Source organism: Uloborus diversus, chromosome 1, assembly GCF_026930045.1.
Source record: "Uloborus diversus isolate 005 chromosome 1, Udiv.v.3.1, whole genome shotgun sequence".
Lineage (NCBI taxonomy): Eukaryota > Metazoa > Arthropoda > Arachnida > Araneae > Uloboridae > Uloborus > Uloborus diversus.
In genome coordinates, this window is record NC_072731.1 from 220982141 (window position 1) to 221010083 (window position 27943).

The 27943-nt window shown below is 32.1% G+C and overlaps 2 protein-coding genes across 2 annotated transcripts; both read right to left on the reverse strand.

Moving 5' to 3' along the window:
- Positions 1 to 6798: 6798 nt before the first annotated feature.
- LOC129225034 (cyclin-dependent kinase 5 activator 1-like) lies at positions 6799 to 10313 on the reverse strand. The gene has a single exon (XM_054859581.1). The coding sequence runs from the start codon at positions 10050 to 10052 to the stop codon at positions 8937 to 8939; it is 1116 nt and encodes a 371-aa protein (XP_054715556.1). The 5' UTR covers positions 10053 to 10313; the 3' UTR covers positions 6799 to 8936.
- Positions 10314 to 18990: 8677 nt separating this feature from the next.
- LOC129225042 (histidine-rich protein PFHRP-II-like) lies at positions 18991 to 27581 on the reverse strand. Its single transcript, XM_054859591.1, has 4 exons — positions 27539 to 27581; positions 24509 to 24773; positions 21796 to 22140; positions 18991 to 19124 (listed from the first exon to the last, which is right to left on the reverse strand). Exons 1-3 carry the CDS (start codon positions 27545 to 27547, stop codon positions 21806 to 21808), a joined length of 609 nt encoding a protein of 202 aa, XP_054715566.1. The 5' UTR covers positions 27548 to 27581; the 3' UTR covers positions 18991 to 19124; positions 21796 to 21805.
- Positions 27582 to 27943: the final 362 nt, after the last annotated feature.

The window sequence follows — 27943 nt, forward strand, 5'->3', positions numbered from 1 at the left end:
TGAACGTTGTCAATCTCTTTTATCTTTTGTATTCTCTCTTTGCAGTCAGTGGTAATCATACAGTGTGCAAGAAATATTCATTTCATTCTCTGCAAAAAAACATCGCTTGCACAAGTACTTCTCAGTTACAAATACTTTACTTGATGCTTTGGCAGCACTTGCTTTTACATTCAGCTATTCTGAACAAAAATGTTTCAGTTATATATAACCATTTTGAACCTAAAAGGTTGCCTTAATTAAAAAGCATTTTAAAAGGATAACAAATAAAAACTTTTAACATTTTTCATTAAAAGTATCCATGAGGGTTTTGCATCAAATTATGTGCTTGTATGAAAAAGCTTTTCAAGACTGAATTCTTAATAAATTAAAGCAATTTATTTTATAAAGCGTTCTAGAATTTAATAAATAAATAATAACACAGATAAATTCAAATGAAGGAACGTTTTTCCAAACTCGAGTATTGAGTCAGAATATGAACGATTACCTTGAATATTCGAATTCCTTGAGCATTGATCTGATATTTAGAAGACATAATAGAACAACAGAAGCTCCGTGTTTCCTTTCAAAATTCCGCCGTATCTTAAATAAGTTTTGAAAAGTTAAAAGAGGTTTTCTCAAAGCCTATTTTAAAAATACATTTGCTTTTATGTTTTCCCACTTTTCAGGTAACATAAGTGTTGCAAAAGTTTTTCATGCACTTGGCAAAGCTTTTAGATAAACGTTCGTTTTTTTTTTCTCAGGAAGTAACAATCGTTCTAAAACTAAAAAATAGAAATAATCCAATTACTTTTCTAAATTATGAATTGGTTTCGAGAAGAAATCATGTAATCTTCTGAACATTCAAAACATAAAGGTTGCTCGATCGATAAAAATGGCTTCAGCAACTTCGACTTTCATGACAAATGAATAAGTGGAATGTTTGAAGCATTAAATATTTCTTACAGTTATTTAATCCTTAAACATAGCTGGCACAACTTATAGCTATGCCCAAAATGAATTCATTTGAAAAGCAAAAATTTTTTTTGGGAATAATTTTTCCTATCCAGAGGCATTTGTCAATTAACACAAAAGCCACAAGTATAAAGGGAGAATATTTTTTGTATTTTTGAACACGTTGTTGAAAATTAAAAAAAAAAATGTATAAGCGAATGAAGAAAACGAGATTGCCGTATTATATCAAAACTTTATAGGTACATAAAGATTAAAACTTTTGTTCTGAAGTAAACATGACTTCATGAGTATAATTATGATTTAATACAGGGGTAAACTGATAAAATATTTTTATTCATAAGCAATATGTTTTAAATGATATTATGGTTATAGTGTCAGTTCAATGCAAACATTTTATTTTGGTCATCATTTAATGTGACATTATTAAATTATTTGAGAAGAAATTGACGTTTGTAAAATATCAATATAACGAAAGTTATGTTCTATATTTGTACATATGCGCATAGTATATGAATGTAAGCAAACAATATCAGACAATATGACTGCATTCATTTTAAATTAACCGTAATTTCAAATTTGTAACAAACTAGAGTTGTTTCTATCTTTGTACGAAAATATTTACTTCAATGAGAGTAGCTCTGACAGTTGCCTTAAAGAATTCGAGCATTCTTGGATATCATTGATTCTCTCCCAAAATAAATAAGTTTATGTATATATGTACACACAGCTTCAAAGTTTCTGTTAAAAATCTCAATTCTATGCACTTTACAATGAGACTCATGTTGTTTGTCTAAAACTCCACATAGTATATATATACAGCTCTTATCTATTGAGCAAACGTACCATTACTGTGGACGAGGTGGCATTTTCTTACACAGAAAAGAACAAATACAGTTAAAATAGTATTCAAAAATGTACTGTTAAAGAGAGATAACAGCGTAATTAAAATCACCGCACGAACAATCAAACACGAATAATTTTTCTATGCATAACAAATTGCGTCAATGCTACCAAATACATTCTTTACTGAAGATCTTTGGCGTTTAAGTATATAAAAACTACTTTTTAATTGTGTGTGTGTGTGTGTGTGTTTTCAAAGATTAAATTAGACAGTTTCATATGTCACATTTAATTCTTGTAAACATAAGTACACAAAATCATAAAAATTTTCGCTTTTATCCATTGAAATTGTAGAGGTGTAAGTTAGATAAAGAGAAAATAATGTTATAGCAAATTTAAAGTTATTGAATGGAAATGATCTCAAAATATTTTTACATTAAGTATTTGAATTGTTACTGCAATAATTACGCAGAAAGTAAATTATCTTGTTATATTTTCTTTAACATATTAAAATTTTAAGTTTATGAACAATGTGCATAGAGTAAATTATCTTGCAGTATTCCTACTTAAAATATTGAAATTTTAAAGCTTAAATTATGTCTAAATTCAGTTGAAGTAAATTATTTTGAATTTAGCATATTTGAATTGTTACCTAGAATATCTTGCGTATGCTATCCAGAAAATAGCTGAAAGATATTTAGTCGAATCGGGAACTTTGGTGATATAATAGCAGATTTGTCCCTACCTAGAAAATCATCATAATTCTGTCACAGAAATTTACCTTCCAAATAAATATATTAATAAATAATGCAAGTAAAAAGAAGGAAGTAACAAACCTATGCTGGGATAAGTTAGAGTCTACTACGTAGTATAGCATTAAGATAAGGTTAAAATACTCTTAATACATTCCAACCCATACGAGTTTCAAAAATGTTTGTCAAATACTAACGATAATGATTATGCTTTCAAAATTCTTCTTTTGTTCTATGGTTTTCAATACATGATATTTTTACTTAAAATTATTAAATTTTTTTTACATCAGATTATGTTCATTAATTATATGAAGAAAAAACAATCGCTTTAGGACAATAAAAGGTTACGTCAAAATTGAATTATTTTATATACAACTAAGTTATATGTAAATATATTTTTTATGTCTGATAATGAAACTTGTTTCGTAACTTTAACTTCAGTTGAACAACCTCAAGATTCTTCAGTATTGGTTCAAATGAATTCCAAACAATTTTACCAAACCTTTTCCCACTTAAATAAAGGATCTTCAGTGAGAATGTACTTTAAAATAAATATGTTTCAAAGGTATATGCATATAAAACCGAAGCTACACTTACACTTACAAAGTACGAAGATTTACACAACGTCAAAAATGAGTACATGAAAAATCAATAAATAGATCATAAGTAGACTTGAATATAATGCTGATAATTATTAATGAACAAACTAAACGAAAATTTTACAACATATTTGCTATTTACAAAACAAAAGTATCACAGTAGCATAAAAATACTTTTATATTCTGTTCAATGCCTTTACAACGATAATGAACAATTATTGTATAAGTTTAAATTAAATTAGTGGAATAATTTGTAAAAAATCATCGTTATTTAAGTGAATTCATTACTAGGTGAGATCTATTTAAAAATTGCTTAATATAGAAATTAATTGATTTATTTATTCATTTAATTTTTGAAATTTGAAGAAAATTGGACATTTTCAATATATTTTAGGAAACTGCTTTACACTTGCGCATAATATTTGAACTTCTTAAAACTTAAGATTGTGACTAGTGCCGTGAATTGAGAAGTTAATTGTTGTTTGAAGTTGGGAATTTATCGAAAACGCCACAAGAAGTTAAAATAACGTATTCCAAAGCAAAATATGAACAGTTAGCAATATTTAAAGGTTAAGCTATGTATTTCATTATTTATCATCTATTTTTGGTATGTTTTATCTTCATTTTGCAGTTACAGCGCATTATTACAACTGTAGATCCGTTATCGAAGCATTTCAAATTATTCTTCTGTAAAAGACTAGGAAATTGCAAATGCTCGCACTGATATTTTTTAGTTATTTTAATATAGCTTCTACTCTGTTTTATCGCTAGTTATTTTCTGTACCTTTATAATTTTTCAAATTTCTCTCTTAACTAACATTACAAAAAACAAAAAAAAGAAACAGTTTCGGATTTTGTAGATATGGAGTTTGTTTGGAAAAGTTTCTACGCAGATTTACTGATTGTTATTTCTTTCTTTACCTCTCTTTTTTATTTTCGCTCTTGATTTGTAAGATTTTAAAAATAAAAAGCAGAATTTGGATTTTTTAAAACATTGATTTTTTTTCTTCAAAACATGAGTGCTTTTTTTTTGTTACAGATGGTAAGTTCAATCTGAAGACGTCAACTGCTAAAGATTTTTTAGGAACAAAATGAAAAAAATTTATTCAACAAACAAATATCAACAAACTATAGGAACCTGTTCTCTAAAATAACATAATACGTAAGGGATATCAATGTTCATTGTTTATTAAGTCAATGTATTCATTTCATTTTTTATTTCTACTCTGAGAATCTGAATCCCAGAAATGCATCTGAAAAATTTTAGGATAAAATATTACTGTTATTTTTTTTTTATATATATAAATCACTTAAATATTTTTCCTTCACAAACTTTTTTAAATTCCTTTTTTAATATCGAAATATTTTAACTACAAAATTGCACACTTCATTAGATTTTTTTTAAAATCCAGATTTAAAGAAGATTTGAATTCGAAAAGTTCCCATTTATTGCTGTTCACATCTTAATTAGAAGTGTATGTCATGAACTTATCTGATGCATAAATTAAATATGATTAGTGTTTTGGCAGTAATAACATTATTTTACAACTTCTTTGAGATTATGCAAATCCTAAATTTACATTAAGTAATGCTTAAAAATCATTAAATAAGAGCGATGAAACGTGTTTTAAGTATCCAGCCAGAAAAAAATAAACAAGCTCTGAATTTGCCCACATTAAGTTTTGATTAATTTAATTAAATGTTTATTTTTTTAGAGTTTAATTTTAAGTCACAACTGCGGACGTTTAATTTTATTCCAATTACTTATTATTATTATTATTGGTATTATTATTATTATTATTACTATTATTATTATTATTATTGTTATTATTATTAATAAACTGTGGAAATAATTTTTTTTTTCAATTTAAAAAGTGCTGTAAAACGTTAACAATATGCTTCAAATCTAATAAAGATGTTCATTTAAGGGCTGCAAATGGAGGGTCCCTCTTCCATTGGTCAAAATGATTTCTTTTTACCAGAAAAAGAAATTATTTTCATAGAAATGCTTAAAAGTATACTCTCTTATTGAAACTGCTCTCATAGGATACTAAAAAATAGTTTCTTGTTGGAACTATTCTCATAGGGATGCTGAAAAATAGTTTCTTGTTGAAACTATTTTCATAGAAATGCTAAAAAGTAGTTTCTCGTTGAAACTATTCTCATAGGGATGCTAAAACGTAGTTTCTAGTTGAAACTATTCTCATAGGGTTTCTGAAAAGTAGTTTCCATTTGAAACTATTTGCCTAATGATACTGGAAAGTAAACTTTTGTTTTCAGTTTAAAATGTATTCATGTTAGCCGAATGGAAATCGCATAATATAATAACTTCTTCAACCCAAGGTTTTGAACTTCTTCGTTGACAATCTTTCTCAGGACACCATAAAGATGTTTCCAACATTTGCAACCATAATTATCTTATACAAAATAAAATATTTCAGTGCCCTTGTCATTCTAAATACCGATTGTTAATTTACACATCTTATCTTTCACCAAACAGGAACAAATATTTCTCTTTTGGAGAAATCGAATCACTAGATTACAATCAAAACTAATATTACCTTATATATATTAGACTGTTTAAGAACAGATAATCATGCACATATACTTTAAAATACTCAAAATTGGTTTTTATACAAAGAAATCAGAACCTTACTTTGAGGTTTTTCTGACTTTCAGTAATATTGCACGTTTTGCCGGCACATTCTGTGTTAGAATGCAAGAATAATTTACACACACCTTTGTACGAAACACGACAAACAATATTCATATATAAATCTAATTTCAACACTTAAATTACAAGTTCTTCTACTACCATGTACAGCCAGTAATATGGAAATGATTATCCATTTGGACTGATTTAAATGCTTGTTGAATGAATAAGCTAAAAAATAAACAAGTGTCCCTGATTTCAATAGCCAACATTTTTCTGAAATAACTTAAACTTTCAATTTAGCAGACTCTATTTGCATAAAATTTCAGTAATTTGAGCTGCTTGCTACTAACAATGATGAAAAAAAAAAGAAAAATATTTCGGTTCGATATGATCACAAACAGCACGTTTTTGCTCAAAATGCCTAAACTTTCAACTGAAAAAAGAAAAAAAAATCATTCGAAATTTATGCACATTTACTTTTATGTGTTTTTAAATATTATCTTTAAGGCCGAAAAATTAAATTTTTTTAAAATTAATTTTCATTCTAAAGAATTAATAAGTATTGTTACGAAAAACATAATTTCAAAAACTAATAAACAAGAGATACATAAAATAAATAAATTATTCAAAAAACAGAAACTTTTGCACAATATCTTCCTCACTCTACTGCATGTAGTAGGAAAAGTTACACGAGAAAAATTGGAATGTGATATAATTACGTTAAACATAAATAAAAATAAACATAGAAATAAGAAAAATTAAAGCATAAAAAATGCAAGCAGTTAAGATGATAATATTTTAAAACCGTTCTACATTCTAATTATTAATTATGTATCCATATTTTTTCAAATTGTACTCAAGCTACAAAATTCTTCATGTAAATACATATTTTTAACAACTTATTGAAAATTTATTGGTAAAGTTATTTAGCTATTTTATTTTAGTTGCATTTTTTTTAAATATTAATATTTCTTTATTTCATTTCATTTCTTTATGTTCGTTTTTTTTTTTACCTTTTTTTATTTCATTTCTTTTTCTTTGTTTTATTCCACTTTATTTATTTTATTTGTTTATTTTATATTATTTGTTTTTTTAATCACCCATTTATTTTGCTTCATTTATTTTTCATTTTTTCAATTTTATTTTTCTTCATTTATTTGTTATAAAAATTTTATCACACAATTGTCCGGCCAGTGAAACAATTTTCATTCTTTTCAAAAGTTAGAGCATAGGTAGTTTTAGACGTATTTGTTAAGTGCGTGAACCCGTCATTTTGAACTAATTGAAAATGTTTGCAGGAATTCTGAAACATTTTGAAACATCTGAAAGGGATTTAAAAACATTAATAACAATTTAATATTTAATATTATTCAGGTAATCATTTATAATTAAAAAAGTAGGAAAAATAAATAAATTCATAACTAAATACATCAATAATATATATGTATTTTACGTACAGAACGGTTTTTAACCAAGTAATTAAATATGTTGACGAATTTCCTGGATTGAAATTAATAACTTAGTATTTCTGATGAAGTGCAATAAGTTGCTATTTTTCGTTTATTTTCGAAGTAAGAAATGAAAATTAGTAGTTTTTTTACTACTTCTCCCATCCTTTATTTAGCTTGAGTTTTTATGCAATAAAATCAGTTTAAAATTTCGTTTCATAAGCCAAATATTAATGTTTTGAAAAAATGAGTTCCAAACCTAAATATTTTTAAAATACAGGAAAAATGCACTTAAAAATTTATAAAATGAATAAAAATTTAAAAATATTCTTTTTGGATAGTACTTAGAAATGATAATGATGATAATAATCGTATTAATAGTACCAATAATAATAATTATTAATAAATATAATAATAATAACAATAATATCCAAGCAACTGGTTTTTCTTTCAAACTCAGGATTTACGTGAAATCCCCCCCCCCCAATTCCCAATTCAGTTTTATATCTATGAAAAAAGCTCTAAAAGTATTAATTTTCTTCTGGAAATGAGTTGCTGCTTATGTAACGATTTCTTCCTATATGCAATTAAAGTGTTTTTTAAATTGGCAATTATCAAACGTTCATGAAAACTGAATTCTAACTATCAGCTCACAATATGTTCACTCGATTTTACTTTTAACAGGAGCAAACGTTAGAAAATCAATTTTGAATTTTCTAAAGGATTTTTCGAACACGATGGAAGACTCTCAGAATCTTACAACCTGCCACGCGTCTGTTGAAAGAAAATCGATACAAGCCGCCATTATAGAGTAGCAGTCTCTACCAATCAGAAGCGCAAAATAACGTTACTGCATAATCTGATTATTGTGACCTTGCTTCCATAAATACAAAATTATTCAATTCAAATATAAATTATTATTATTATAAGTTTCATTCCGTTTTCAAAGCCTCTACGACTCATTTCAAACAGTTTCCAGATTTCAATCACATGAAAAAAATAAAATCATTTTGAGGACTTTTAAACAGAAATACGAAATTTAAAAAATTGTAAATATTAATGGATAAGCTTAAAAATCTGAAAATTACATAATTAAATTAATGAAAAATAAATATAACTTTTAATATTTATATATTTGTAAATTATAAAATATTATACTCATAAACCTATGTAAGTTTATTGTGCTACAGACACATCTATAAATCTTATCAATAATATTAGGGGAATGTTTGATTCATATTAGTATAATTTATATAAATCTTTTAAAGAAATTCTTACCGGCGCTTTCAAATAATACTTACAAATCCTTTCAGGTATCTCGTTAGTTTCATTTTTTTTTCTTTTTTGCTTTATATTCAGACTGAAGTACTATTTTTTAATTGAAGAAGCAAATAATAATTTCTAGCGTTTATGAATGAAAAGAAAAATCTATTAAGCATAATTTCACTAGAGTTGCTTCGTTTCCTTTTAAATCCTTATAGAACAAGAACAGAGTTTTTCTATTTTAAAAATATGTCTCACTATCTCACCATGAAGAAAGAATTTTAAGAAATTACACACATTCAAATCATATATTATAAAACTTAAGTGAAAACCGCTTGAATGTCTAAAAACATTTCTTCTTGATTAGATGATACCAAAATAATAGATTGAATTTTTGCAATGAAAATAAATTAAATCATCATCACCGCTATGCAGCTATAGAGCAACACCCCTTCAGCTCTGTGAAGACTTCCGTAAAGAAACTAGGCTCACTGTTGATACGCAGCATTTTGCCACTTAAGAGGTTGATAATCAGGAGACATCTATCCCAGAACTTTTCTTTGGTGTCTTCAACCAGGAATGGCTTTAGAGGGTACGATATTTCGTTGCCCATGTATGAGTAGCTCAAGTAGAGGCAAGTGAGAACTACAGCTTGAAGCTCGCGTTCGGATTCAATGTCTTCTCCCACAAGGTCTCGCACTAGCATGTACAAGAAGACAACGTTTGCCGGGTTGATGAAAGCTATGTCTTGCCATCCTTGCATGAGAAGGCTTCTGTCGACAGTTCGTAACCACATCACTGCGTCTGTGGGGTGGAAATCCTTCAGTTTTCTGCAGCGCTTGTTCAGGAACTCTCCTAAGCATCGAAGTAGTTCCGAAGTGGAAGCCTGTATGACGGTTTTCTTGTGGGGACTGGGCGCGACACTGTTGCCGTTGACATTGACTGACGGAACCACGGAGGAGCTGCTCGTGAGGACAGCCTTACTTGGAAGTCCACTGGCACAGCTGGACGTGAAGGCCAGAGGTCCGATGGCACCGTGGTTAGACGGCCTGACCAGGTTGTGAGCGGTGAGAATGGCAGGCTTGGGTGGCAGGGGCGGAGGGGCCGGCTTCTGCTTGCTGGCATTGTCGAGATTGTTGTTGTTCCGAACTACCACGTCGAGCTGTCCCAATCGTGGTTTCACGTTGAAGCAGGACAGGGAATTCTGGATATTCTTGTTGTTGTCAACAATGGAGTGTATGCTGTCGAGTGGCTGCCGAAGGTTTTTGTTCTTCTCCTGCTTCTTTTTGCTGGACACTGTAAAATGCTTCCAACTGAGAGCATTGATGAATAAAGAGTGCTTTTTGAAGTTGTGGTGATGAGATCCTTGGTGATGGTTCTGGTTGTTGCTGTTCACGTTCCCCTTTTCCGTCCCTCCTCCTCCTCCCCCGCCCTTGTCTTTATTCTTGGCATTATTCAGTTGCTCGTAGTTGTAGTTGTTTAGGTTGTATTCTCCGTAAGTTGGTTTTCGCTCCCTGGGAGAAAAGCTCAGTACGGTTCCCATTGCTGTTGCAGTGCTGCACACAGCGCAGTCCTCACTAGAAGCCAGAGCAACCAATTCTTTCTTCAGACAATCAAAGAACCGGAGTCTGTTGCCCGAAAAAACGTTAAATTAAAGCATGACTGTTCCACTCCACACTCTCATTCTGATTCCAGGGATCAGAACACCAGGGCTCATCTCTTCCTCTTCCATTTCGATCTTGTCCGGAGCCATCATGGAAAGCGCACCTGGCAAAGCGTCGGGGCTCTTCTTCCCTTTCTCATAGCGCACCGTTTACTGCGTTCTTGCGCAGAGCTCTCGCTCGCACAGGAGTAGCGCACTGAGCATGGGCATTCGAGGACCGTGTGTTTCTTGGTCGATCGAAATCGGATTTACATTAGTTGTCTCCATGGCGACAGCCACTGGACTAGGGGGTGGAGAGGGAGGCTGACGTCACAAGCGCATTTCCATTGGTCTCTCGAAAGTAGTCTACATCGCTTCGGCGACGGGGAACTCTCCCCTATTCATCTCCCTTCGCGAAAAAATTCGTCATTCTTGAACATAAATTTTTCTTTTGTTTGGTTTATTTCAAATGGAATGGAGTAGTATATTGGGGGGAAAAAAGAATAGTTGGCTCTCTCCCGGCGCATTCCTAAATAGTGATAATATAGCTTTTCAGGGAAAGGGTTATTAAAAGTTTTATAAGACTATTGTTTTTAACGTTTATGACTGATAGAATTGAACTTCGAAAAAGAAAAAAAACTGAAAGCATGTTTTAGAGTGCGTATTAAATCACTTCATTCAACTACTTAATTTTTAGCCATGTATGTTGCGCAAAATTATTTAAACTGATTAACTGAACGGATTGCCGGCTGGTTTTTAGTTCTTTAACGCAGTAACAGCTCATTCCCACATCTTTAAAATTCTAAAAAATACTTTTTTTTCTTCAAAAGCACAATTTCGATTTTTTAAGTTTTCAAGTCTTTTCCAACGTCTTTCTGCCATTTAGCTGTTAGGCTTGCTTTAGCTCAAGTTTTTTGAACGTCGTGATTTTAAGGGGACTAACTAACTAGCAAACTTCTCCAAACATGATCTATCCATCTTTATTTATTACTATATATAACTTGCGCTATTTGTGGCTTTCTACGTATAAATTCTATACTGTTCAGACTTGTTCTACAATCTTCTTCCTGCACTGACCGAAAATAAAATAAATTTTATTTGCATGATTTTTCCCTCATTCACACATCGTTTAATTTAGGTCTCAAATAATCAGCATTTCCCTGAATAATAATTATTATTATATAATATGCCTCTTAATTTACTCTTACCTGTAATCGTACTCAAATTCATTATCCTTCGCTCAAAAAACTCTTTGAGAAATGTTATTTTGATATGAAGTTTTACTACGAGTTTGTTTACTTTCCCCATTTTCATCAAAGTAATATTAATTTTTTCGTGTGATTCTTTAAAACAACTTCATAATATCTTAGGTTATAAATTCGTACCATAATTGCAATAGCGTTCTCTATGTTGTTATTTTATTAAAGAATGTTTTGTATGCAATGGAAGAAAATGGTCTTAACTGTCTGAATTAATGAAATTCAATTTTTTTTTTACTGTTATTATTATTTTTTTAAACGGAATTGGTCAATACTTTGTTCTAGAGCTTTCAATGCGCTTCACTGGAAACAATATATCGTCGCCTCAGAGCAACAATATGATATCTTAGTGTTATTTCCGGGATTAGTTATCTCACTATTGCTCTGAGTTTGCAATTATCATTAGATTTATTAAATGTTATCGTTTTGTTCATCGTAAAAATTTGCTTTTAAAAGAAAGGAAAAATTATTGATCTTGGTACAAGGATTTCTTATACAATTTACACAAGGGCACTTGTGAAGTTTCTTGAGAAACTTGGCATTGAGTAACTGCGTTCCGTTAATATAACTGCCAATGTATTAACAGAAAGAATAAAATTGTTGGAGGAGTGGTTTGCTTTATAAAACAAAATATTTATGATGTGCATATGTAGAAGTTATAGCTGATGACGTAAAATATATATATATATATATATGTTGTCATTGCCTTATTGCTTTTAGAGTTGAATACTCCAAATTAAAAAAGGAAAATATTGGATTGACACTTGTCCTAGGGAAAAAAATCAGGATCAAATACCGAAAGATATGCAAACATATCTCGTTGATTGAAAAGTAATAAATTTGTAAGCAGGTTGAAGCTTTTTGTCATGTTTGTACATTTATGATATCATACTTCTACCCGATACTTCTTTGTTTACTCTCGAAGGGACTCTTTTAATTTTCTACATCCAGCCTGAGCAAATTAGAGCAAAGGGGAACTTTCCATTCGTGCTATTTTTTTGTTCGATTTCAAAAGGAATAAAAGTTTTTTCCCCAACATTGATTCATTAACTTGATCGTTAATTCTGAGAGCTGTTAACTGTGACGTCATATTAAAATGCACTTGTAAGCCAGTGCTGACGATGAAAGCTTCCATCTTTGGTCACCATGGCGTAGATAGTAAAAAAGAAAAAAAAAAACTCATGCGAACACTGACGATTTCCTTGCACGTTGGCGTTTCAAGCTAATAAAAAAATTCTGTGTTTCAATTTTGCATTAAAATGAACTCTGTCAAAAAGTTAATTTTAATTCCTGGTTTTCATTTAGTAAATTTTCTTCATAATAGCTCTTCCATAATATCATAAAAAACTAGTGAAAAATCCTCGTTTTTATTTAAACTTTAGTACTAAGAAAAGTTTGAGGAACTTTATTTATTATTTTTTTAATTTAATTTACTCTGCTCTTTTACTACTTTATTATTAAGATGACTTTTATCCTTAATTTAATGATTTATATAATTTTGTGAACTAACTTTAAATGAAATGTTTTGAAAAGAAAACTATCTTTTTACAAACAGTTTTCCTGTTATATCATTGTTTATTAATAGGACATGTTATAAACTAATTTAATTGCTATTCCAATATTGTAATTCATGTAGCACATTCATTTAAATTTTAGAGTATTCTCACCAAAAAAAGTGAAACACAAAAAAAAAAAAAAATAATAATAATAAATAATAATTTTTAAAAAATAATAAGAAAAGATAAATAAAAAGAAAAATGGAGGAAAAATTAGCAAAGACCAAAGATGGCAGCGCTGAAGATTTGTGTTTTCATTCCACGAATCCATGACACCGCTTTCTACTTATTCAAAAGCTTTAAAAAATGGGGGAAGAGAACGAAACCGTTGATTATTTTGCTCGGGGATCATTCCCCAACCCTCCTCCCCTTTCTCATTCCCTTGCATCCCTTTTGAGTCATTTCGGGAGGGTGGCTATTGCGTAAAAGAGCGCTCCCGCATTATCGTGTTTAATCTGAAAGCAATTCTTCGGGGAATGCAACTCTTGATCCTGCCTACACGGATCAAGTCTAATGACGAACGAGGAAGTGTGTAAAAAAGGGTTTTAGGGAGTTAAAATCATTACGAACAATAACTAGACATAATGTGACCATACCGTCCCAAATTCTCAGTCCCTGTCCCAATTTTTTGCAATTCGTTATTTGGTTCAGAATTACTAGTTTTTGTCCCGAATTGTCAGGAAAAACAGAAGTGCTGCTGGCTGCGATGCTAATGGTGCTCTGAAAGTCAGCAAGAGTAAACTAAGTATTATTACAAGTTCTTGGATTAATGATCAGACATAGTTTAAAGTGAACACTCGGAAAGGTATGTTTATTATCAAAATAAATTTTGATGAAAATTACTCTGAATTTTTGAAGACCAGAAGTTTATAAATGTCTGAAAAATATTCAAGCTTTGGAGCAATATCAAGTTACTAATCAAAATAATTTCGAAGAATTTACAAAATTATTACTATTCTCAAAAATAAAGAATACTTTGTTTTGATTAATTCTTCATTTATTAAAAAAAAGTATCACTATAATTAAAAAATAAAACTAAATTTTTTTTATAAATGTATTTGTAAAAAAATAATATTTATAAAATTATTTCAAAGGCGTTCTGAGATTTTGAGCTTACAAATCTGATCACCATACAATAGAGAGTTGAAATCATAAAATATAATAAAACATGTAAAACGAAACACAATCCACATGTTTAACATGATCATTAGCAGCGAATTCAATTTTCTGTCCGTAAAATATTAATTTTGATTCGAAAATACATTGACAAGTTATTTCTACGTTTTTAAATGCAAAGCAAAAATTGAGAAGTCGATTTTCAATTAGAAATTAAGTCAGATTTTTAAAAAAAATACCTTTCTGTGTTATTACTAAACTAGAAAATCGCCCGTCTTGGTATGACGGGTGAAAATTGCATCTAAATTTGAACCAAGCAATTGCCAGCTTGGTGATAGTTTGATAGTTGACATTTTAACCCTAACTCCAGTGGATTAACCCTAAACTCCAGTAGATAGCATTCATTGTTGAATACCTTTTCGCTTCTTCATTCCCCTGAAATTACACAGTCTTGTTAATAAATACTAGAAATATCATCAAGCTGTTTATGTTTAAATGAACGTATAATTGGGCCTACAGTTTCCTGTTCATTTACTTTTCACTATTATTTACATGGAAGAAAACATCGAGTAAAATACAAAATTTCAGGCACAAATTCGGTATTGATTTTCTGGAAAAAGCAGGGCCGACGAGACCATGTCAGCCTAGTCAGAAACAAGGGGTCCGGCTATTAGAAGAGCCCGGGATTAAAATCGTGCTAGTATAAGTTTTATGAGGGAGGAGGGCCCGGCGAAAAAACTAAGAGGTCCACCTTGGCTCTCGGCGGCCCTGGGAAAACGATTGACGTAACCAAAATGATTTTGAAATAAATCACGTGTCATACTTTACTTATGAATTTGCAACTCGCAATCGTGCACCCAACAGTATCAACAACCGTATTTGGGCACAGGCCCCCCCCCCATCATTAGTTTAATTAACAGAAAAGTTCACTTCCACTGCTAATGACGAATATCTTGGATATTTTCAATTGGAAAACAATTAAACTAACTTCGCAAGAAGTTGAAAGTTTAAAATTGAGAAGAAAAAAAAAAAAAAAGGAACAATCACTGTACTAAAATGTTTGAATATGAGAATTGAATAAAAATGAGAATGCATTTTAGAAAACGTTCATGTGAAATCGTTCTATTCAATCCTATAGTACCAAAGTAAAAAGTTCCCAATTTTTAGAATATTCTTTTTCGACATTATCACTTAAGATATTGTTTATCACTGGTAGTTTCAAGATTCCTAGCATGTAAAAAAAAAAATGAATTAAATTAAATAGAAACTGTATCATAAACTAAAGATTCATCCATCATTTTTTTTTTCTGAGTCGCTCTAGAACCATCATTAGCAGCTGTGATATCCACCCACCCGAGTGTGGTGTGGGTCGATACACGCCAGTCGCATCTGGTGAGCATATTCGGAGGGGTTCCACATTCGAAACCACCCCTTATTCCAACCCCGAAGGAAGTCCGGGTGAATCACTGAATTCGGGAGTCTTTATCGGAATGGGATCGGGAGACTCTTTCACATCCTTGCCTTTCCGCAGGGGTTGGCTCATGGCTTTTTGAATTATTTTTAAAATTCGGCATGCTTCACCAGAAATGAAGTTTTGGGGAATGATTTTTCTAAATTATTTATTACTGTCACTTTTTTTTAGGGAAGGAACAAGGAAAAATCCATTTTTAAAGATAACGGGTGATAGATATATTTTACACGGAATGGGTCGTTTTTAATTTCATTGTTCCAAAATGTGCATAGACACTAAATGCGTAGTTGATGATTTAGTGTTTATTAGCACTGACGTTTTTTGGAGGATACGGGTTAGAATACAGGGTAGACTGACCAGTGAAAGAACAGCGCAATTTTATTTTCAAAAATTAATTACATTGTTAAAAACTGCAGCATTTAATGCATGAGAATAAAAACATTTTAACTAATGTATTTTAATCATTGTTTAGGAGGAGGGGCGGGGTGTGAAACGAAAAAAGTGTCCATCCCAGTGAATGAGCACCCCCAGGGATTGCAATACAGGACCAAATATGCAATATACCTGTATTTGGTACTTTTAAAACAAGGTACCGGAATACCGGTATTAGGAATTTCTCAATAAATGGATTAAAAAAAATTATTTTTTCTTTGCCATATTTCATAATTTTGTGAAAAAAGTTTATTATTTAAAATTGATTTTGAACAAATTATGAGCCTGTAACTCGTTTTAGTGTACCAATTACTTTCAGTTGAAAATACTCTTTCTGAATTCGCATTGGTCGGTGGTACTGTTAATAATGCGTGATATACCTCCTCTAACCGCTTTGAAGTTTTATCTTAATCTTAAATAATTTGGACTCTTGTGCGCTGGTTTTGGATAAATCCCATTTTATGTGTGTGTGTGTGTGTGTTTCTATTCTATTGTGTGTAGTAGTGTAGTATATATATTTTTTTTAGTATAGCCAGACGTAATTTTTCTTCGAGGGATCATTCTTTTTCAATATTAACCTCATCTTCAACAGTTTTCTCTTGATAAATATAGTCTTGTGTCTCGTGTTTGTGTTTTATTAACCCTTTGGTTTGAAAATTATGGTTTTAATTTATTTATTACTTGATCCTTCTTGTTAGTTTCTCATTTTCGTTGTCTTTTTCTTTTCAAAATTCCCTACAATTGTATACATATCTATGTGCCAGTTGATTATGTCTTTCCTCTATTAAATTTTTAAGGTACTGTAAAATTGCTAAGTGCTATCTAACCAAGTATGTGGCTAAGGAGTGAAAGAGAACAGCATCCCAATACCGGTGACAGCAAATTAGCAGTTATTATACTAAAAATGAAATTCTCAACATTCAGTACAGTGGACTCAAATACTAAAGAATATATGTCATAAAACATTGTTGCAATTGAAGGTTGGTATAAATTATTAACAGCACAATTCCACTTAAACTTTTACAAAAGAGCAACTGAGCAACCAAGGATATTTAAAAAATTAAAACATGGTGCATATAAACGCTTTTTCCATTGATATTTTACTAATTCGTGCTTTTGAAGCCAAATACTTACATCAATAGATTGATTTCGGTACTATGTCATTGAAAATTATATGTACCTTTAAAACAACAAAACTCTATGTTTGTAGGATATTCATTATTTTTAGCTAATATAGAAAAAAGACCGGTATTTTACCTCAGCAAATACCAGTATTACAAAGTTGCCAATTAGCTCGAAATACCAGTTGTCGGCATACCGGTATTGCAATCACTAAGCAACCCCAACCAGTGGAGAAACATAGCATTTGGCAGTCGTTTTCTTTTTATAAATGTCTATAAAACGAAGTTAAAATCAACTCGTCTCAGGAAAAAAAAAAAAACTTTTGAAACAACATTTGAAAAGAAAAAAATAATAAATAAATAAAATAACGTTGTTCATTTATTGTAACATTTATTCATTTTTAAAAGAATTCTAACAGATTGTAAATCGAAATGGTGTAACTTATGAAATTATGTTTAATCAAGTTCAATTACTTTTCTCCGCACATACCCCACCACTTAGCTGTAAGCCTTAGGTTCCACCAGCGGACCCCCCGCACGACTGGGTGCGACGGTCGATAGTCGTTAAGTGCTGCGGACGGGCTTGGTACTTATGGCGCCGGGGAAGGTCCCCGTGCTGGGCGCCAGCCCAGCTGGGAGTTTACCCCTTAATGTGTGAACCTTACTCACCATGAGATACGGTATGTCTCCCCGTACCTCGTTGTCAAGTTTAATTACTGAGCAGCAAAAAGTTTAGGGATGAAATAGATGATATCGGAAAACCTTTACAATCATAAGACAAATTACTGGGATAATTTATTGTCCCAGAAAAATAAAAAAAATTTGCACATAATCTATACACAATACTGTGTATCTGCACAATATACAAAAAATACCTCTTTTGCTACCGAGAGTAACAAACAAATCTCCTTAGCAGCCCCCCCCCCCCTCCCAGCAACCACAGGAATAATTTTAAATTTCTTCGAATGCTTCTCCAAAAAATCAGAAATTGACTTCCAAAAAAAGGAGCAATCATTTGTTATTTGTCTGAATAAATTGCGTTGAAAATATTTTTAGAGAAAAGTTTTTTAATTGAAGGGGTGATGTAAGAAGTGGTTATGTAATATTTGTTATTTTTGCTAATCGTAATATGACGACATATCTGAAAACACCGGCAGCTCAGTCAATTCCAGCCGAGGACTGCAGTTTCGTGCTTATTAGCACTCTTCTGGTTAGTTCTGATTCTTGTATTAGCTTCCAGTTTGTTTGGCACTCTTGGCTTCCTTAAGAGGTTTTCCACCTCCAGCTCAGTCACTCCTATGCCGGGCTGATGAGTGCTAGTAAGCACGAAACTGCAGTCCTCGTCTGGAATTGACTGAGCTGCCGTTGTTTTCATGTATTTCTGCCTTAGCCCTGGATGTGGGGCGGTAACTTATTGAATATGACAACATATCGTTAAAATTTGAAGATGATTATGAGGTTCATAAAATAGCATCGTTGACTAACTGCCGCGTTCGACAACTACATGATAATCTCCAAATGTAAACAAATGTCACTTAACCCTTTCTTTCATTCACATTTTAAGTTAAATTATTCTGAGCTACACTGAAACTTACTTCACAAACACTTTCCGACGAAGTTTTGTACAGCTCTGTGGAAACGGGTCGGACTGATTTTGCTGCAAAAGAGTCGGAGTCGGAGGCTCTAAACTTCCGGGAGTCGGAGTCGGTGCCGGTCATTTTCCCCCCGACTCCGCAGTCCTGGTTTTGGATTAAAACTTTTTGATAGAAAATCATTTTTGCGCCATGAATATGAAGGTGGAGCTGAACTTCATGCAAAAAAGATAATGCAGCTAAATAAAAAAGCATTTCATTCCTTTTGAAATTTTTATTTATTTTTTTCTTTCTTTTTTTTCAGGCTTTTTAAACAAATAAACAGAAAATTCAATAAATAAGTCGAGAACAGATAGCACCTGAACACAGGCGTGTCGCAAGTCAGTAACTATGTTTCCAGATTTTCCCATGTTTTAGTCGGTGGTTCTGAAAAAGAAAAGAAAATGTTTAATTTGGAGTTGGGACATTTTTCTACCTATGAATAGTTTGTAGATCACTTCATTGTTAATCTTACAGAGGGGGGAGCAAGTTGATATCAATTACATCTCATATGTTGATACAGTGAAGCACCGTTTATACGTTTCTCTTTTATACGTTTTTATGATTTACACATTTCTGAAATTGGTCACTGCAGAGTCCAATACATAATAACTTATATCTAATATACATTTTTTTTTTCATTTGAACGCTTTTTTCATGCAGTCCCTTCAAAAACGTATAAATATTGCTTCTATATCTCTTTATTATCTTCACTAGTGCACATATTTAATTTTAGAAAAAAATTGCTTTTACTCACATCGTCTACTATCTAATACCAGATTTATGGTTCCATATTGATATCGTTACTCGCTAAAATCATGTTTCGGGTAAAAAACGTTGCTGATAGATTATTATTATTATTACTATTATTTATTACTATATCTCTTTATTATCTTCACTAGTGTACATATTTAATTTTAGAAAACCAAACTAATAATTGCTTTTACTCACACCGGCTATTATCTATTACCAGATTTATGGTTCGATATTGATATCGTTACTCGCTAAAATCAAGTTTCGAGTAAAAAACGTTGCTAATAGATTATTGTTATTACTATTATTTATTACTATTGTTGCTGATGTTGTGGTTGTTATTTTGATTTAATTTTTTTTAAAGACAGATATTATATGTCTCGGATTATGTTTGACTTTCTTTATAAATGAAAATATTCTTTGTTTTGGAAAACGTGTTTGCTTCTGACTTTATTTCACAATTCCGTTAAATATAGAAAAAAAAATATGTACTTATGAATAGTTGAGAACCATCTTAACTTTATAGGTCGAAATGATTTTGATTCTCTTAATTAAAAAAAATTACGATGTAGTCTAATGTGGTGCAGAACTAAGAATTTATTAATTAAAAGCCACAAACATTTTACATGCTAAACACAGGCACAGCAAAAGCTTTCATACTGTTTTGGTAATCAAATGTGTTTATATTAATTCGAAATGTTTTAACATTAATTCACTGCGAATCGATCATAATACACTGCACTCCTTTCACGATCCGAAAACTCTTCGCACTTTTCGCACATACTAGAGCAGATAAATGAAAATTAGGTTCAATCAGCAAAATGAGAAGGTGATATTAAATTTTCCTTTGGGACTACTAAATACTTGGAGCTATACTTTTTGAGTACATTTAGTAGAAATAACCCACGGATTGCTTCTCAGCTACCAACATGAAAACAGGTTTTCGATTGATTGTCACGAGATAAGCCGCCTTATTTCCGAATTTCAACGGAGTTAAAATGTTATAGAACAAGAAATATGCTATGGGTCTTAGATTAGTTAAACCAAGGATCGCCAATGGATTAGCGGCGCCAAGGGGTATGAATGCGAAGGTCGGTCTCGAGGCAATGAAGGAAGTGACAGGTCTTCGAGGAGCGTTTTAGGTGATTCCAAAAAGGAATAATCTCACTTTTAGTATACTTCTTTTGAGGATTGTGCATGTAATACGAAAAGCTACTCTTAGTGCGCCTCATCTACGAATGAGGGCACAATCATCGTGATTTGAATGAAAAGCCTTGCATAAGCGAGCAATACGTTCGCTGATATTTTCGATGTGGAACGTTTGGTATTCAGGGAAAGCTGTCTTCTTGGATTATTACTTTTAGGAATGGGCTAGAATAGGAGAAAACCAGGAAATCTCCAATCAAACTTCAAACAACTCGATTAAGGTCAGACAAAGTGTCACAAAAACCCCGATTCTCGAAGCAACTATGAGGATTCAGAGCTAAACATGGACGGATTCAGGGAGGGTCATGAAGCAATTGCTCCCCCCACCCATCCATTAGGGCTTTGAAAACTAGTGTTTTACATATTATTGAGCACAGTTTTTGCTATGCAAAATACGATGCTTTAAATATTTTTAATACTTTTTTTACAACGTGAACATTTTTTCGGACATAGGGCTGATAGGAGTGAGTCTTACACTCTGAATTTATGCCGAAAATAAGTGAAACCGTTGTAAAACAAGCCCCCATAAAACAAAGATCGGTTTCGTTGATTTTTTTAAATATTTATCGAATACCCCTCATGAGTCTCCCAACTTGCTCGAAATGTTCATATTTTTGAACTTTGCACCTCTCTAGTCCCCCAGAAAAGTGTTAATGGCTAATACTATAAACTTCCTTTTCAATCCAAATAAAAATAATGGCTATAAAACTGTCTAAAACTGAAAAAAAAAAAAAATGGTGTGTGCCATTTCCAAAACGTGGGACGTATAGGGGGAACTGCAGTCGTATTTGGATTCAAGGGGGGGGGGGGGAATTGTCGGAAGGGGGACAAGCTTGGGTTTAAAGTGGTTCATGCCGTTCATCCTTGACTCAACTATATTGTCTAAAACTAATTTAAAGCAAATTTATACAATTCACTTGAATAAAGTAGCAATTGCTAGTATGTTCTTTATTTTCATATTATTGTTTTCGGAAAATGATCGTTATGGAGGGACGGTCGCCCCCTAGGAAATCCGCCTTTAATTTCATATTATTGTGTTCGGATTACCGTCCCCCTAGTAAATCACCAAATGAAATACAGTGGGGAAAACAGTACTTACCAAAGTTCGTCTAGTATGTGTATCCGTATCCTGGGGCTTGGAAGTACATCTGTTGGTGACCGCTGCTCTGGACTCCGTGGGCGGCGCTGTCGTGGGCACGGACGCCATGGGCCTGGGCTCCGTTTCTGTCGTGGGATCCGTACTTGTTGTGTCCGGCTTGAGCGTGTCCGCCGATGTTGTGGTGGGCAGCCCGGCTGGCCACTCCGTAGTTGGCGGCTTGGGCTCCGTGGTCGGCGGTCACTGCGTGGTGTCCGGCCTTCTTGTCGTAGGCGTAGGCCTTTTCGTATCCGGTACCCTTGTCGTGAGCGTAAGCTCCGGCATTGCGGTATCTGCCGTAGTTAGAAGCTGGAAAGAGGAAAACGTATTTTACTATCATATACACTAGGGTGGTTAAAAAAATACATGTAAAAATAAAGTTTCTCCTAGATACCAGGAAACCCCTCAATATTTTTACACTTGTGGATAGTAATATACTGAAAGAATTTTAGCTTCCTATTTCAACTGAGAAAGGGTGCTCAACCCCCTACCCCAAACTTCATACGTGTGGGAAGGGGAGGGCGTGAAAAAGTTGCATTGAACATTATAAATTAATAATATGCATATACACTGCAATAAAATAATCATTTACAAAAAAAAAAAAAAAAACAGCTGGAGAAATTAAATGTCTGTTAATTTTTGGCATTTTTTATGCTATGGCTAATGTTAAATTAAAGGGTCATTGAGCACCGTCTTAAAATTTGAGTAAGAAGCGAAAACTTTTACAGCATAAAACTATTAATAAGTAAAAAGAAAATAGGGGGTGTCCTGGACTCTAGCTGAAAAAAAGGTTTTTTTTTTTTTTTTTGAACCACCCTAATATACACACTTTTTTTTTCTTGTCAATGACTAAAATTGGATGGTGATAGAATGGAAATACGATCAGAGAGGCACGGAGGTTAGTGCTATCAGCTTGTCCTGTGATTTAAAGCGTGCAGCTGCAAAAGAATGTAGCTCCAATCATGGGCATATCCAGAGGGAGCAAAAGAGGGCAGCTGCCCCCTTCCAAAATAAAAAAAAATATTTAAAAAGCAAAAAAGAAAAAATTTAAACCGACGACGGGTGCTTCAATTTCTAAATTTATCAATGGGTTCGACTGTAGTAAATTTGTCACTGTGTTTGAAAGTGTGTACATCTTTTTTGGGAGCCCATTCAAAAGGGAAAGTAACTGGTGTTTAGTTAGGTTAATACAGCTATCATTTTAGAAGCGATATTTAAAATCTTGTAGGGAGCTTCTTAAATTTTGTAGGGAGGCAAAATAGTTCGCCAAATGATTGAGATAAAGTAGGAAACGTTATTGTAACTGATAGCTTTTTGCAGCGACAGAAATGTGAAATTTTCCTTAAAACATTTTTGAAGATGCCAACTTTTGCAACCATTCGCTTCATTTGCGTAGAGTAATAATAGAGCTCGAGAGCGCTTTATGGCTGTTTTTTTGCTGAACACATGAAAACGATTTTGACCACTACTGTTTGGCAAGTAGTAAAATTTTGTTTTTGCAATGAAATTTAGATGACGGTGGTATCTGATCAAAATAACGTCGTTTCACAATGTCGCTGTTCTAAAATTAGTCGAACGCACATCACATTCACAAAATGTTTCGATGTATCAAAACTGCTGGTTAAATGCCACAATTAATCTGCAAAATTAAGGATCCAAATGTCGTAGCTTTTCGAAATTTAAGTCTTGAGAAATAGTACACAATTATGTCTATTTTCTATCAGACATTGAAAGCCAATATAAGTAATCCAGATAATATATTAGCACATAACACGTTTCATATTTAAGTCGTTTATTTAACATTAAAACTAGTGAGTTTCTCATATTTTCTTCTATGAGTAAGATCCAGTTAACAAACTGCAAATAGCAGTCTCATTAGATCTTGAAACCGTTTCGAAAATTAAAATAACGAAGCTAATAAAGATTTAAAAATGAGTAGATGAGTTTAGAAACGAATATCACTTGACACGTTATTGTATTACCAATCAATATTACCAAAAATAAAGTGTTTATACTGTTCCATAAGTCTTAGAGTTGAAATTTTATATCTCGCAATATTTAATATTTATGTAATACTTACATGGTACTACATAAATATTAAATATTGCTACAATTTACAATTGATCATGAGGTTTATGTAAACATAAATAAAATTGAATTTATCGTACTTTAAATACAGGGTGTTTAACTGTTGAATTGATGGTTGAAGTTTTCCCTATTTAAACTCCCCCCCCCCCCGAGATAGTTTCCTTATCCCGAGGCAATTTTTAGAGGGTTGGTTAAAAGTTTTTTGAAAACTGTTTACCTTCAGTTTGACATGGATTTTAACAGCTGATGTCCTTATTTTAATGGGCATTTTTAGGGAATGTTTTTCTCTTTCTGATAGAAAGTTTTCGGGACTGTTGTGCTCATTCTAATGGGATTTTTTGTGTACTGTTGACCTTACTCCTGTCCTCAAAAAGTAACTTTTTAAAATAAAACATTCCACCCATTATTAAAACAAAATATTAGTAAATACTAGTGTACAGCATTTCGCTGAGGTTTTTTTTTTTTTTTTTTTTCAGGTTTTAATATTTAAATTACGATTTCGTCAACAACTTGGGGAGGAAATGATATTGACTTTTAATACTTTCATTAAACGCGTTTCTATGAGAACGACATTCAAATAAATACTGACCTTGAGCACCCTGGGCATCGTGTTTAGCGTATGCTCCAACATTGTGGTGTCCCTGGGCAGCATGGGCTCGGTCGGCATAGAGTCCTTGATCTCCGTGGTGGGATTGTCCATGGGCGGCATATCCGGCACTGTGTTGTCCGTGGGCTCCATATGCGTGTCCGGCAGAGGAAGCAGCATGGGCAGGTGCTACATGGACGGAATGGGCAGCAGGGGCGTGGTGATATTGGGCCATGGCAGTGCCGGCCAACAAGAGGATGAGAGCGATCTGAAAAATGAAATAATACCACTCAAGCAATCGTTTTGGCTGCAATCCCGCATGCTACATTCGAAAATGACCGTAAACGTCACATTCGAGATATTTTGAAAAAAAAAAAAAAAACAAAAAACTTCTGTATCGAGTAACTGATTAAGAACTGCACATTTTTTTGCCTGACATTGCAGTTCTGGCCCTTAACCGATTGTGGTATAACCTGCAAGACAGTTGCGTAGAGAGCCTGTGTTATGGCGTCGAGTTTTGCTTCACGGATCACCACGGTTGTAATCTGGTCTGGAGACATCACAACTTTCCCCAACTATGTCTATCAACTAGGATCAATGGACGTGTTGTACTTCCAGTACGCACATCACTAATTCTAGGTCCTCTTTCGTATTACTAACGGATCCTATTCCCCAATAAATATGTAATTCTATATTTAACCTTTTGAGTCACTAGTTTTATCCACAACACTAGTAAACTGCTACTCAGCAGCTGCTAAATTTAAGGGCGTCGCATAAAAGATAAAAGAAGCTGTTTTCTCTTAAATCACGGACGACCTATTACAATTCCATGCTGCGTTTTTTTTAATGGCAATATAAGTTTTATAATTTCAAATTTTCCACAAAGTAAACACATCAGCGCAACAAACTCTAAGTAAGAAAAAGCTATCTTCTTCCTTCTTTTTCACTTACGCTCCGAAATTCCAGTTCTTAAATTTAAATGTTAAAAATTACTAGATCTTTCCTTTCTAAAATGGTCTCAATGTTTAACCAAAAAATGTCTCGAAAAACCGATAGCAGAACAAGTTCATTCTTAGTACTGCGTGCTATATCTCCCTGAGCTACGGATCTTTTATAGGGAAAAATGAAAATAGATTGTAAAATGTTTTTGTAGATTTAATAGCCTTTTTAAACTATATATATATATATATATATATATATATATATATATATATATATATATATATATATATATATATATATATATATATATATATATATATATATATATATATATATATATCATGTTTAGAGATAATTTATATCCTTATGGTTGATTAAATGTGCAACAACTAAATGAATTTTCACTTTTTATGATAAAATGTTCTTATTTAGATGGCATTTTTACTAATCAGATATATTTTTAATTTATTAATACATTGACAAAAAGCAAATGTTTTACAGCACTTTAAACGCAGACAAACGCAAAATATTTTTGCCTAAGTTTAACTTTTGAGAAAATATATAAATTTTCACAGTTGATAAAACTCTTCGGCACTACATTTTAAATGGATTTGCTTGAGTCAGAAACGTAGAAGTATAAACCATATTTTGAGGAAATACAAATGAAAAGACTCATTTGATAAGAAGAGAGAAAGTATATTGATGGAAAATCATTCTTAAGGTTTACCATTTACCGAAAAGTTGGACTCCGAAATTGCTCTTCCTCAAGTCAAAAAAAAAAAAAAGTTGATGTAATTTAATGAATTACATAAATGTTAGAAAATACAATTTTGTAACTAATGAAAATGTAATATTATAGTAATTGAAATTGCGACATTAATAATTTAAGTGTCATAAGTCACCGAAAAATGTCATACGTAAGTAGTGAAGATTTTTTACTTTATATTGAAGCATTTGAAAATATATATTTTTATTAAAGATTATAAAATTTTAATGAATAAATCCGGTGAGACTTTGGATTGCAAATTTTGTGTTTACAAAATAATGTCATTTTGCTAGCTTCATTTAAAATTTAATGAAAATTAATTTTTGATTCAAATACTTGAACATTTTTAGCGTGAAGCTAAAAGGAAAAACTCTCATTTACATAAAATATGCTTTTTATTATACTGTATAGAGCCTCGATTAACCGAAGTGCTCGAGACAGCACCTCTCTCCGTAACTCCAAAGTTCCGGATAAAAGAGAGAACTTAAAAATAGTTGTCAAGAAACCGCCAAAAATCCAGATTTAAACATGTTTGCATTTACAAAATAGTTACTAAACGTGATGCTTTGGAACTGTAATACTGTAATTATAAACAGGAAGTTTGTATTATAAATGTCTCAAAATGTAAAAAATGCAAGGAAAATTTACTAAGACCAAATATCGAAAAATTTAATCACTATCGTGCTATTATCAAACCCGTTTACTTTAACTTTTTGTTCTTTAACTTCGAATATAAATGCGTAGTTAAAAAATAATATTAATTATTTAATGAAACAATATTTCACTTTCAAATTCGACCGTTTTCGAATTTAACAGTACACTTCGAAAACGAGAACGAGTTGCCGTGTTTTTTGACTAGTGAGTTTGAAAATAAAAGCATAATTGATAGAAATGCACAGATATTCGGACTCTGAAGTAGGAACGATTGCTTCTGGTGATCATGAAGGGATATTCTTCACTCTTAAAAAAATACATTGTATGGAAACCGAAGTCGGTTAAATGGTCTTTCGGTTGAAAGAGTTTCGGATAATCGAGGTTCTACTGTACTACTTTAATCTTCTATAAATCATGATCAATTAATACGTTCAAATTCATTGAATTACTGCTTTCGGTGATCAAGACATTCGCTTTTCCAAAAGCACATTTAATGGAAGTCGATTTCGGTTAAAAGAGTTTCGAATAATTGAAGTCCTTCCGTACTACTTAAATTGCTATAAATCAAGATTTAAATTCGATACAATCAAATTAATTACAATTTCCGTAAAGGAAATCCTTTTCTCTTTAAGTTATCAAGTGATCCTAGGATGGAGATATATTGTACTTACCACTTTCATGATGATTGAAGTTTGGTAGAACTGTTTAGTTCTTAGTGAGACTGAAAGATAGTTTGATGAAGTTCGAACGTCCGAGCCCGTATTTATACTCGATGAATTTCAGTAAAATATTCATTGGAAAAAATAATAAACTTGACATACAACCTGTTGTAATGGGTGTGGCGAAGTTTTTTTTTCATTGCCGATGTATCGGGGTCACTGTGACCTGCCCTTGCTTACTGTTCTGTTAACTATGGGTTATGAGGAACATTATACTAAAAGGCACCAATGTAAGTTTTTATAAAAAGTTACATTTTATCCAGTTCTTCATCGAGTAGAGTTTAGGAGGAAAATCATCTTTCTGCTGTTTAAGATTATGTTTTGAATTTCATTGTTAGATTTCTTTGGGGTCGTTTA

Coding starts and splice junctions, on each gene's coding strand:
- LOC129225034 (XM_054859581.1), bottom strand. CDS start 10,052: ATGGGAACCGTACTGAGCTTTTCTCCCAGGGAGCGAAAACCAACTTAC.
- LOC129225042 (XM_054859591.1), bottom strand. Junction 22,141..24,508: donor CGATGCCCAGGGTGCTCAAG/GTCAGTATTTAT, acceptor TCCTCTTTCCAG/CTTCTAACTACGGCAGATAC.